Source organism: Clupea harengus, chromosome 3 (genome assembly GCF_900700415.2).
Source record: "Clupea harengus chromosome 3, Ch_v2.0.2, whole genome shotgun sequence".
Lineage (NCBI taxonomy): Eukaryota > Metazoa > Chordata > Actinopteri > Clupeiformes > Clupeidae > Clupea > Clupea harengus.
In genome coordinates, this window is record NC_045154.1 from 3,568,326 (window position 1) to 3,582,104 (window position 13,779).

Here is a 13,779-nt window from a genome sequence, read left to right on the forward strand (position 1 = left end):
CTAATAAACTACCATTCTTTTACAAATAGCATTTAATAGGACTTCCACAGTGCTCACAGAATCATTCAAAATAAAAAAGACAATATACAATGTTTAATCATAACCAAAAATAAAATAAAATAGGCACAATCTGTGATTTTGCATGATTGATATGAAGACACGCATGGCCTCAGTTCTACCACCCACAGACACACGGCTGATAACTTTTGGTATTTTTGAAAGTATTAAAGAATTCATATAATCTGCAATTGCTCATAATTCTGCTTCACTGAAAAAATACATGGTCACATTAAAACTGAACATTCAGCATTAGACATATTCACACATCTCTCCGCACTCCAGTCATTTCCATAGGTACTGTCAAGATTCCGATGAAACATTTATATACACACTATGCCAGAGATAGCCGATGAGCATGTGACTCCAAACACACTAGTATTAAGCTTCCATGTATTCATTGTTATATCCGTATCTGATCTGAAATGTAACAAGTGGTTTAGTTTGTCCAAGCTTCCACTCCTCACCATTTTCAATGAACAACTTTACATTTCTGTAATAATAGTTTGTGAGCAGTTGAATAAATTCAATATATTTGGTATTCATAGGCTACACAAGAGTTCAGAGTACAGAAGCAATCAGGGAGTCCAATAAGGCGTCACTCTTAACAGTGAGGCAAAGGGCAGAAGTAGCACTCATTTGTAGCGGCAGCTCCATGGTAACTGCCATGAGCCCAGGAATGAAACAAGGAATGGCCAGTAAACGTTCAGTGAGAGACACTGTAGGTCAAACCCAGTTTACTTTGAGCTGTGTTACACTGCTTGTGCCAACAAACGCTTTACCTTACAAACGGGTGTGGCGATGTCTTTTTACACTGTTATAGAGACCTATATGCTGTGAGATACAATTCAATTAAATCTGTGGGTGGTCGGGAGTAACTGGCACCTGGGAGTCTGCTCAAGCTCTGAGGGTGGTCCTTATAATCTGTATGGTATTGTGCTTTCAGTTCATAGACAAGAACTGCACATTATAACCTGCTTGATCATGATTTATACCACGCTGACACTCAAGTTCCCTCAACATCAGACTTCAGACATCAGAATATAGCAATAAAAAGACACAGGTCTTTCCATCTAAAACCAGTAGGTAGGTAGACTCGGTTACAAATGGCAATTCCAGTAGTATGGAAGCCAATGTCATGACACTTAGTATGGATGTGAAGTTATATTTTTGTCTACATCAGACCCCAAAGTAAAAACAACCATTAAATGGACTTCTACTGACCATCATGCAACACTTTATAAATGATCTATCGTGATGCAAAACATTAAGGAGGTGCAGTGCAGGTTACTCGAGGAAGATATCTTCTGTTGGACAAGAGTATGCCATGTGTTCTTTGTAGTACTGCTGGAATGCTTTCCTGTTAAAGAGAGAGATAAATCATCCATCTGGAGCTAAAGTCTATTATGGATAACCATCCTTGTTTAAACAGTAATTATAGCCTTAAGTGATAATAATGTTACAAAATGGAGGGAAATGGCTATTGTTACTCTGGGAAAGAGGAATAAAGAGAAACAGGAGTGGAGATGTGTGCTTGACTCACCCCACCGACTCAGCCAGGACTGTGGTGGAATCCTCTGAGAAGAAGACGTGACAGGCAAACTTCTGATAGGCTGGGTGTTTGGTAATCAACCCGAAATACCTACAAAGAAAACAAAGACTTGGTCATTCCGTAATCCTGGTTACAACACTGTACCAGAGAGGGTTTAAGGACACTTCGAAATCAATGACTGAGAACTGTTGCTGGCTTTTAATTGTATATGGTTGCGCGCTTGGGGCAAAAATCTTGTCCTAACTTACTTGTTGTTTTTTGGATGGCATCCACAAAATGAAATGTTCTTCAGCTGAAAGAAATGACAGCACTTATCCCCCTGTGAAGGAAGAAAACATGCGTCATTCTCTTTCTCCCTTGCACAGATCAGTGTGATGATGAGGGCAGCTCAGTACATGCAGGCGCAGACTGGTTTAAGATCCTTGGGCTCTGACACTGGGCCTCTGAGAGCTGGCTTTGTCTCTGGCCTGTGGACAAGGGACCCTCCAGCATCACGAGTTGTGATTTAACCCCAGTAAATCTGAAGGGAGGTGGTTATGCAAGGGGATTACGTGCAATGGATGGCTGCAGTGCTGCAAAATATCCTCCTGGTGGCAACACTGACCTTAACAGGCACCATTAAAATGACACATGAAGTGTATCATTAAGACAGACTGCCTGCTTTCCATGACATTGGCCATATTATGTAAGGCTGAGCAGAAATCTGATTTAAAGGGGTATTACTGTGAGATTACTATAAGGTCCAGTGTACATTAATGCTGGGCAACATACACTACAATGAGGGGGAATTTAATAACATACTCTCTCAGAAGACCGGCAGTCATCTTGAACAATGATCTTCACGCCCCTCATGTTGATCTCCACAACGCACATTGAAGGAGGGCTGTAGTGCATCTGCAATCTTCTGTTTGTAGCAATCTGTTCACACGTGACAGTCATGCAAATGCTTATCAGGATTGCAATAATCCAACAGTTTATATTATGTATTTGTATAACGTGTATAATGTGTATATCAAATGAAAAGTATAGTTTTAACATGAAGTGTACCTTATGCATAGCTGCACAAAGAACATCATTCCCTTTATGATACGGGACTGGAACAGAGCCAAGGAATTTCACCCAGAAGGTATCCACCCAGTCACCTTTCTCCTCTGATATAAAGACAACAAGCCAGGAAGAAATCAATAAAACTGAATTAAAATGAGAAAAAAAAAATCTGCAGATCTGACATAAAAACCCTTCATGCAACAATGTAAGTTGTCATCAGATCCAGATCAAGAAAAAGAAACGACCATGGGAACTAACCCACATAAAACCCCACATGTCTACTGTAAGAACTGTCTGTACTATCCACTATACTCTGCCAGTTTATCGCCATGCGAAATTACATGAATTCAATTCAAATTCAAAATTTAAGTGAATAAAAATGGTCCTGAACCTTTAGGGTGTGTGGTCTCCTTGGTAACCGTGACGGCATAGAATGCGGGGAAGATGCCACGGGCACCGGTGCGCATGTTGTACGCCTCGCACCAGAGGTCCTCGGCTTGGGCCTCCAACAGTAGAGGGTCATCCGCCTCCAGCTCCAACTCGTCCTCATGACGCGGGACAAACCTGCCCAGGCCAATACACGAAACAACTCAGCATCACAACTCAGCTTTCCTAGAAACCTTTATAAGCCTGCTCATGAAGCCTGTGTTACCAGTGCTACCAATATGACAAGACAACAGCCTATGTATCCCAAGTCAAAGGGATACGTAACATAGGCTACCCCTTTAGGATCTGACTCTGCATGTCACGTATGTATAACTAATCCAGAGAACCTGTACTAGCCTGTATCACTCAGGGGCATTGTACCCACATGCCAAATAAACACTGTTCAATGACTGCACATAATTAACAGCTTCCATTGGGATTTGGATTGTAGGATTTGACCCTGCATGCCACATAAGAATAAAACACCAGGCACACAATTAGAGTACCTTAAAACCTGTTCCAGTAAAAAACGCTTAAACACTGTTTCAGCTGAGCTGAAGTAGTACTAAAAAGCTGACTGAAAACGCTATAATCAATAACAAAGCGAGGCACTAAATCAATATTTGTGTAAATGTGAATGACCTGAGTGCAGCACTGACAGACAAACAGACAGAGAGATAGAGAGACAGGCAGTCAGACAAACAGACAGAGAGATAGAGAGACAGAGAGACAGAGAGACAGGCAGTCAGACAAACAGACAGAGAGATAGAGAGACAGAGAGACAGAGAGACAGAGAGATAGAGAGACAGGCAGTCAGACAAACAGACAGAGAGATAGAGAGACAGGCAGTCAGACAGACAGAGAGAGAGATAGAGAGACAGGCAGTCAGACAAACAGACAGAGAGATAGAGAGACAGGCAGTCAGACAAACAGACAGAGAGATAGAGAGACAGATAGACAGAGAGACAGAGAGACAGAGAGATAGAGAGACAGAGAGACAGAGAGACAGAGAGATAGAGAGACAGAGAGACAGAGAGACAGACAGACAGAGAGACAGAGATATAGAGAGACAGAGAGACAGACAGGCGGGCAGACGGAAAGAGACATTTACAGATTAGACACACATGCATACATTATAGGTTAGATACAGAAAGACAGGTGGGTACAGACATACATAGAAACACGTTCATTCGAGATAGATACACATACAGAAAATTCCTATGCAATGAGTTTCAACATCTAGCCTTTATCAGGAATACAAATAATATACTGTGTATAATATTGTGAGTACTATACATAATGTTGTGAGTCTGCTGACTGATCCTACCTGAACACTGCTCTGTGACTCTGCTCACGTTCCTCCCCAGCAATGACACAGGAGAACAAACCAAAAGTCTCTGCACCTGGGGCCAACACATGAAGACAAGCGTTTTGAGTTAAGTTCAGTCCATTTCCTCAACAGTGTTTTGCTGTGGCTGAAAGAAGCAGGCCGGTTGGGTTAGGTTGTTTTCAATCCTCTTACGAGGTACAAACATTTGTTGATGCTCTAGGGACCTTCATAAGAAAGCTGCCATTGTGTGAGCTGTGCCACATGGCTCTGTTCTTGGGCCCCTGCCATTTTTGCTGATGTCCCTGCTATTTCAGAGTATAGTTCTTTCTCATACAATAGATATACTTACTTATTTTACAACCTCTGACAATTACCATTTAGCGATATTCTCCTTAGAAAATCAAAGCATTGCACCAGTCACACCACTAGTAAATGTACCAAAAGGCAGTAGTTTATATCAGCAGTAATATCTTCACTTTAATTACAAAGTACTTGCAATTAAACAGCCTTCAATCTATATGTAGTAAAAAAAATATTGATTTCTCTATTAACTACCTTTCAATTAGCCAACACTACAGGACATGTTTATGTGTCTACCTCACATCTTGTGCAGACTTTCCCATATCAAGACTAGCAAAAGGTTGCAATTTTCAGAATCTGGCAAGGGATCTGATGACATCTTGGTTCCATCTTTGCGCTAAGCCAATTGATTTCAATCATTAATGGTACCACTTGAATGAAAACATACAATCAGTCAATCTGACCAAGAACCAAATGTACAAAATAATATCTGTTTGTTTTCTCTGCTATGAAGTCTTATATTTGAAAAGCTTTCTAATCATTGTGGTGAGATTTTATTTGCAGTTGTCAAAAGCTGTAGGTACGAAATTGGTGATTTAAAAAAAAGTGGTTGGAACTTGTCCCCAGTATAAAAGACGCCTATGGCAGTTGTAATGCAGGTATTGGAGGGCTGAATGTCTATGGCAGTTGTAATGCAGGTATTGGAGGGCTGAATGTCTATGGTAGTTGTAATGCAGGTATTGGAGGGCTGAATGTCTATGGTAGTTGTAATGCAGGTATTGGAGGGCTGAATGTCTATGTCACCAACCTGATAAGCGAGAGGCACGCCGATTGGCAAAAACGTTGCGGAACTTGCGTGAGCGTGGAGCGTCCGAGCTGGAATCCGTGGTGGTGGCTACCGAGAGGCCAGAAGACTGCTCTCTCTTTAATCTCCTGTGTGGCCTCTTTTCACCCGCCTCCTCCTCCTCCTCTTCCTCCAGCGCCGACTCGTAGACGGTGTTGTCGTCACTGTCGCTGTCCTGGTAGGCCTTGTAGCACTGCTTGAGGCTGACCAGCTCCAGCTTCGCATGCTCGTCCACCACCAGCGTGTACTTGACCGAGTCGTACGAGAGGCCGCTGGCATCCGAGCTGCTGACGGTGGGCTCTGCAGCAGCAGGCTTCCCCTCCGCCTCCACTGCTGACGCTCCTGCTCCTGCCGCCGCTGCCACTCCTTTCCCAGCCACCGCAGCCCCTGCAATGTCCTCCTCTTCCTCCTCGTCCACCTCTGCTATCGTTCTCCAGGACGACTCCCTGCCCACGGCTTCGCTGAGGCTGACAGTCCGGCGGGGTGGCGTCGGGGGGTAGACCCCGTCATCATCCTCGTCCTCCTCGCTGATGGAGGGCTTGTGGTTGTGGTGGTGTGGGTGGTGGTGGTGCTGTGGGCACGGCGGGGCCTCGCTGTCTGAGCCCAGGGACATGCGGTTGCTGTCGCTGCTCTGTGACAGGGACGGCCTGCCGCTGCTGCTGCTGTCGCCGTTTCGCCTGAGCCTGACCTCGACTTCCTCCTCATCCTCCTCTTCCTCTGGCTGGTCATCCACGTCGGTAAAGTTCATTTCGACCACCCCGCCGAAATAGCGTGGGTAGCGCTCCTGTTCCCTGCAGACGCCCCCGTTCTGCGTGGGGTAGAACACCGTCTCCCTGCTCCCGTTCACCTTGCTGTAGTGGACCTTCTCCACGCCGCCCTCCACAGCGGCCACCGAGGCACGGCAGCTCTGCACCTGCTCCCGGACGGGCTCCCCGGCCGTCTCCCTCATGGCTGGCTCAGTGGCGGTGGTGGCGGTGGAGGTTTTGGTGGCAGCCTTGGACTTTACTGCACTGGGCTTGGGGCGCTGAGTGGTAGAGGGCTTCTTCTTAGGCTTGGTGTCCCCGCCTGCCCTGTGAGAGGAGGTGGAGGTGGGGCCGGTGGCGTGCTTGGAGCCAGTCCTGTCACCCCGCTGCACTTTGCCTCCATCGCTACCCTGTTCTCCTGCCACACACACACACACACACACACACACAAACACACACAAACAAGATTATTTATTAGGCAACAAGCTGAAGTGGATTATGGAGGTAATATCCTGGCTGCATATGCTGCATTTCACACAAAAAGCACAGACCGAATGTGTAAATCCCCTGCTAATAGAGCTGCCACTCCAATGAGTAGAGAATATTAAAAAAAGCAGCCCTTATAATTGGCCCCATAATGAGCTTTAATAACCTTAAAACATCAGGGACCTGCAGTGTTCCGTGCTCTAGTGTAAAGCAGCTCATTTGAATGCAGTTCAACTCACCTGTTACTTTGTCTCTCCCTTTCTCCTTCCTCCTGTCCTTGTCCCCAAAGGAGTTATTGTTTATTGTGTCCTGTGATAAATAGTGAAGGCAAAGGACATACATACATTTTTTACATAGAAGAAAAGCCATCGATACAGCAGAGTACACATTTGCCCTTGACACACAAATCCCTTTTTCTGACTTACACACACACACACACACATATAAAATAAACACTCACTCACACACATTGATCACTGCATTAAAATGTGTACATCACGTGGCATTATGCAGACACAGTGTGTAGCAGCAGTTAAGTGATGCCAATCTGCTGCCAAACATCTACAATCAATGTCTGCACTAGCAGTGACTCAGGCCTAGAGGGTGCAGTGCTGACGTCACAGTTCTGGGAAGTCAAAATGGGGAGAGAGAGAGAGAGAGAGAGAGAGAGAGAGAGAGGTAGAGAGAGAGAGAGAGAGAGAGAGAGAGAGAGAGAGAGAATGCTTCCATCACAGACAGAGAAAGAGAGAGTGAGGGGGAGCATTAGAGGGAGGTGAGTGAACGTGAGAGAGGGAGAGTAAGAGGGAGAGGGGGAAAGAGAGGAAGCATTTCCCTCCCTCTAACTGGCTTTCACGACTCAGGGGCCTAATAACAGCTGTTGCCACATCATCAGAACTCCACTGTCATGTCAATGAGGAGGGTGACAGTGTTAAAAAAATTGAGGGTGTGACTGCACGTGTCTTAGAGCATCTGGGCACAACTACAGTTCCTCCACTCTCCTTGGCTATACTCACTGCATCAATATCCTGAAGACCTATGGCTTTGCCTCAAGGGCCTCTGGGGAAAAAAAACCACTAAGACCAATCTACAGTAAGCGTGCTTCCAGTACAGACACACTTAAATCCACCACCCAAATCCTCCCTGTTCCCCAACAGAGTTGTGGACGTCAGTTTGTGTTCCTCACATGTAACGCCTTCCAGATTGAGCGGGAGGGAGAATTAGCGACCTCCTAATGCCCATCATGCCCTTTGAGCTGACAGGCTGTGCCAGAGCCACACGAGTGACCGCCCGCCCGCCCGCCCGCCACGAGAGCTGACACAGCCAGGATTAGGGATTACGGGAGATGCCCTGCGTCCTAGCCTGGGGCAACAACAGGTCTGCAGAACTTCAGATGGTGGAGGGGAACCTCAAATTTGGAGAACCCAGCTGAAAACCCACAATACATCCCCCTGTTAGAGGAATGGATACATTTTGCACCGTTGATAAATTGTTGAAATGCTGATTGTCAGTAATTTAAGCCTGTATAATAACAATGATCTCTAACCTCACTGTTCGATGAGCTATGGCCTCTGAGACATTCTGAGATTCTACCTTCCTGACAAGACAGATTTGATTAAGCTAATATCCCACCTCAGATCTACATTAAATGCCATAGTCAAGTTTACATTGCAATATCTATAATAGAGTCTGAGGGAGGATATTAAGCAATCAGGGCAACTACTGAAGTTAGCAGCCCTTTCGCTTCAGTGGTGTTATCTTGAGTAGAGGGCTGAGTCAAATACACGACAGTGAAAGCCACACTATAGATTATAATAAGAGAGGAATCCCTCTCCTCTCCAGACCCTACTGTGTGCACTGGATTGAGCTGCCTTTTCTTCGGCACAGAGGCCTTTGTCCGGGCAATTACTTGAATCCTTGCCTTCCTCCTTGCGTGGCATGACAGCGCTCTCCTCACTGTGCACTTAACTCAGAGTACTGCCTGTAGGCTCCACAATAACAAAAGGCCTTAGATTCAGCATTCAGGTAAGGCAACAGCAGGCCGCTGACAGACACAAGCCTCAGATGGCCTTCATGGGAGGGCAGGAACATGTTGGCTTGTTGCCCTAATTTAATACCTTCAAATACAATACAATCAACGAAGAATAATCCACACAGTAGTGATTCCAGTACTTCAGAGTCATTAGTAACCACTCTCCACCTGTCAGGAAACCATAATGAAAACATACATAGCCAAACATAGCCCTCCACAGCATAGGGAAACACTGAGAATGAATTCAGGACCGACCATCATAAGCAGGCCATCCTTAAAGAACTGAAACAGCCTGACACAATACAAGTCACCTGAGCTCCAGACACGACACTCTCCCCAGTCAACCATATTCAATATGTATTCAGGTCAGGATATAGACATCATGTATGGAGCTACGTGAAATCCTAGCCTGCGAGGCCGGTGGAGCTCTCGCTGCTCTCGTGCGGCGGCCATAGACACTGGGTGTTTGCCACGCTGTCAACAACACCGTCTCTCCCTGCCATCCATATCCTCACCCCTCCCTGCCAGAGCCTTGCCAGACAGATAGAAGCAAAAAGGCACATACACAGTCAAAGGGGAAGGGTCCAGGCCTGCTGCCCCCCTCCCTCACTGCTCACCTGAGTGCGAGGCACCTGGGGGAAGAGGTTGAGGCTGGTGGGCCTTTTGGGCCGATACGTATCCATGACGATGGGGTCTTGCTCCCTCAGCAGAGGCTGTCGGACGTCGGGCGGCGCGGCTCCCACTTGCCCCTCCCGCTGTCGTGGCTGCTGCTGGGCCGCATCGACGGGCTCCTTCCTCGTCGTCCTCCGCTCCTCTTCCTCCTGCTGCCACTCGTCGTCTTCCTGTATCCCACCCTCCTCTGCATCGATCAGGTCCAAGTGGAGCATCTCCGACTGCAGCTCCACCACCCCCCGCCTCCTCTCTGCCAGCCTGGTCCCCTCATTGGCTGCCACAGACATGTGACCCTGGGAAGATCAAGTAGGCAGAGTTTTGAGTCAGAAGGGAGGGAGGAAGAGCGAGAGAGAGAGAGAGGGAGAGAGAGAGAGAGCGTGAAGGAGGGAGGGAGGTGGCTGCAGAGAGGAGAGAGAGAGAGGTGGGGGGAGAGTGAGAGCGAGCGAGCCAATCACAGCCCAGCATGACATCATCAGCCTGGTCGTCTTCCTTCTCCCTCTGCTGCCGGTGACACTAATTCAATCAGAGAACAATAAACGGCACCGCCGAACAAATACACCAGACACATCTGCGCGACTACGAGGGGCCATCCTCTAATTGACAAGAATAATATAATCAAAAACAGATCTTCCTTTGTGAGGACCTGCATTCAAAAACACTGCTGCACTCCACATGGAGAACAACCCATAAGGTCTCTATTACAACCAGAGCTGGTCATGGAGTCCCAGACTGGGCTGTGTGTGTGTGTGTGTGTGTGTGTGTGTGTGTGTGTGTGTGTGTGTGTGTGTGTGTGTGCGTGCGTGTGTGTGTGTGAGCGTGTCACCCATGTCTATCAGTAATCTCATAATGGCTTTGGACCATTGGCAGCTTGACCGCGTCTGCTTCTACTCCCTCATTCTGACGAGCTCCAAATCAACAGGGGGGCTCTCCTCCGACACATCAGCCCCGCCTCCCGTAACCTCCCGTGTTCCAATAACCTTGACTCCCGCACCCCGCTGTGCGTCTAAGACATCTCAATCAAATATGGTGGCCAGAAAGACCCTGGGAGTAAAGTGCTTAGCAGCATAATGTGCATAATGTGGACGTATGGCTGGAATCTGGCTTAATCCATCACTGAGATCAGAGAGCTGCGGTTCCTGTACTCTCTCTGGAAGCCTCTACATGCTTGTGTTAGCCGACTGCCCTCCAACCGAGCTGCAGGACTCCCTCCCTCCCTCACGTTACTAGGTGACAACACGACGACAGGCGGGGCGGGGTGGGGTGGGGAGCCGACAAAGAGGAGGTGGGGGAGGGGGGATGGGGGCTTTCTCAGCGCGAGAAGAGACCAGCACACACCCTGGGCTGGCAAACTTAAACACACACACACACACACTGATACAAAAATCACAGGCTGACACAGAGAGAGACAGATACAAACACGCATGCAACAGATCTGATTCCTTGTAGGATAAGCGTGGCTCCTGTGCTTTGAGACACAGCAAGAGAATGATCAAAGATGGCGTGTTTAAATGAGATTCCCCCCCCCCCCCCTTGAGTGAATAGGGATCACTGTGAACAGATGTGACAGCGACCAGTAGAGCAATTACTGCACATGGTATTGAGGGAGAGTAATAGTGTGTTTGTTTGGATGTGCATATCAACGACTAATTGCTTAGACCAATGACTGTACATACTACGTGTGTGTATGACTCTATGTGCAGTCTCCATACAGTCATTGGTTTAAAGCGATACATACATTGGTGTCAGCTACCAGGAAATGAACCTCAGATACAGTTACTCTTCATAAGACCCACATTTTACACTTTTTTTTACACACATTTACGCTTTGCATTATTAGGTAAGCAGGAGACTAAGATATACCAACACTTTCAGGATTTCACTGAAATCCTGACAGTAAAAGTGAGAGTGTGTGAATTCAGTTAGATCTGCATTGCTCTCCTGGGAGACTTTTCCCCCACCAAAGGCATTTTCCCCCTTACGTTGAGGTCCAGGGTGCAGTAGGTCGGGCTGGGTCCATGCTCATCACCGATCTCCGTGACCTCAGATAAGTCGTCATCCTCATACTCCTCCAGACTTATGTCATGGGTCAGCCTAAAGGAAGAGCACACAGTGATGGACCAGGTCCCTTGAACAGCCCCTTAAGTCCAACTTGACATGAGCTTGATCTGAAACCAGTCCCCACCATTTCACATGGAATAATACTAAAATAATACTAATAATCCTATAGAATACTAAAAACTACTAGTACTATAATACTAAAGAATATACCATCATGCAATTATTTTTCAATTATTGTCAAAGAATTCACTTCTTTTTTTTTTTAAAGTGGTTATATTGATAAAACAAATTAAAGCTTTTTCAAACAAAACATGAAGCAATAGAGCACTTTTATAATGATAGTGAATCATAATGTAAATATTTACTTAATACAAAGTTTACACGCCGTTTTTTACGGTAAGTAAAAGAACAGTGTGTGCAATGTGACAGAGACCTTGAAGGCTCTCATTGCTCGGACTAATTGCCTCGTTATAAATGCAAAGCTCACAGGCAGCACATTATGAGAAAGAGGGGAGAGCCCTCCAGCCTGCTTGATGGAAACAAAACCCATCACACAGAGTGACGCACACAAAAACACTCTAGAACTCAGGGAAACACTTCACTAAACTAACAAGTTCATCTCTGAAAACTGGAATTACACCTCTCCTCATGCACTCGTGTTCATTTCCAACCCTTTACTTTCGAACCCTTACTTCCTCCATCAAAACAAGCACCTATGACTCCCTCACCACAGCAAACACTCCTAGTGTCTCTGGCCTCTGAAAAGAGTAGAGGCCTGAGGTGAGCCTGCACATATCTACCGTACCATTTCTCCCACTGCTCCTCCACCCAGCTCTCTCCATCCTCGTTGGACTCCATGGCCAGGCTGAGCACCATCAAGCTGGGGCGGCAGACCACAGGCGAAGGAGATCGAATTACCCTGGGCAATTAGCAGGCACTTCCCTCCCTCCTCAACGGGGAGCATCACAGGCACATGCATGCACACACACACACACACACACACACACACCAATGGAGGACCAGTGGAGCAAGTCTCCTCGTCCAGGAGGAGGTGGTGAAGCTCAAAGACGAGTGAGTGTGCTCCTCGCCTTCTCTCACTGTTGGCTCTCCATCCCTCCGTTTCCTTGTGCCTAGTAGTGTCACCGGTGGGGGGAGATGAGAGGAGAGGAGAGCGCAGAAGGGAGGGACCAGAAGAAGGGGGAGAGGGGTGAGCGAGAGAGAGAGAGAGAGAGAGAGAGAGAGAGAGAGAGAGAGAGAGAGAGACTGCTTTGTACAGGGCACTCCCGTTAAAAGCCTGCCACTGCTATGATGGATAGGCCCAATCGATGCGGCTCAAGTTGCCGCCACCATGGGAGAGCGGCCCAGCCCTTCCCATCCCATCCCAGCCCAGAGCAGAGCAGAGCAGAGCAGAGCAGAGCAGCCGGCTGAGGGATGCTGTGGCCCTGATCAATGAGCACTGAGCCGGCTGGAAATAAACAGCAGCCTTCTGCCTCTGCTGAAACAGGAGTATCTGAGCGGTAGGAGGCAGCGTTCTTTTTCTGGACTCTCAACCTTCAATTTGCTGGTGCAAGTACTGAGCTTTCAGTTCATTCAAGTGATGACTAGGGAGAAACAAGAATGTGTAGGTGTCACTTAGACTAAAGAAAAGGAAAATGGAGGATATTTATTTATTTATTTACTTACAACTAAACGTCTCCTGAATCCACCTAAAAGATCATGCGTGTTAAAGAGAGTGAGAAGAGCAAGAGAGGAGAAAAGGAGAGAGAGGGGGAGGTGGGCATCTGAGGACAAGGCTGAGACACAGACTGATGGGGTCAGCCGTCCTGCAGGGCGATCAACATCCGTACAGCCAAAGGAAACAGTTCCCCACAGAGCGGCATTTAGACGTGACGAATATGGCAGCAGACAAATACAAATACACAATGCACCTCTGCAGTGTTCCCATTCTTGTACGACTATCACAAGCACTCACAGTTTCCTGAAGTAATTATGGCTTCACAGTGAGTTCAGTCAAGTGTGGCAGAATTGGGATACAATTAAATGCAGCCAACAAGAATCACAGGCAAGTATGAGGTCTACTGTAGAGAGCAAGTATGAGGTTTAATGTAGAGAGCAAGTATGAGGTTTAATGTAGAGAGCAAGTGCAGCATATCGCCTAGCACCACATTCTAGTCTACAACTGTAGTCCTAACACAACATGAGTTCTTGAAATATAGACTGATGCTGCTCGTATGC

The 13,779-nt window shown here is 46.9% G+C and overlaps 1 protein-coding gene across 1 annotated transcript; it reads right to left on the reverse strand.

The window, feature by feature from the left end:
- Positions 1-14: 14 nt before the first annotated feature.
- mapk8ip1a (mitogen-activated protein kinase 8 interacting protein 1a) lies at positions 15-12,420 on the reverse strand. Its single transcript, XM_012822237.2, has 12 exons — positions 12,350-12,420; positions 11,466-11,577; positions 9,432-9,779; positions 7,025-7,094; positions 5,521-6,717; positions 4,410-4,485; positions 3,048-3,220; positions 2,657-2,760; positions 2,411-2,527; positions 1,858-1,928; positions 1,601-1,699; positions 15-1,417 (listed from the first exon to the last, which is right to left on the reverse strand). Exons 1-12 carry the CDS (start codon positions 12,418-12,420, stop codon positions 1,345-1,347), a joined length of 2,511 nt encoding a protein of 836 aa, XP_012677691.2. The 3' UTR covers positions 15-1,344.
- Positions 12,421-13,779: the final 1,359 nt, after the last annotated feature.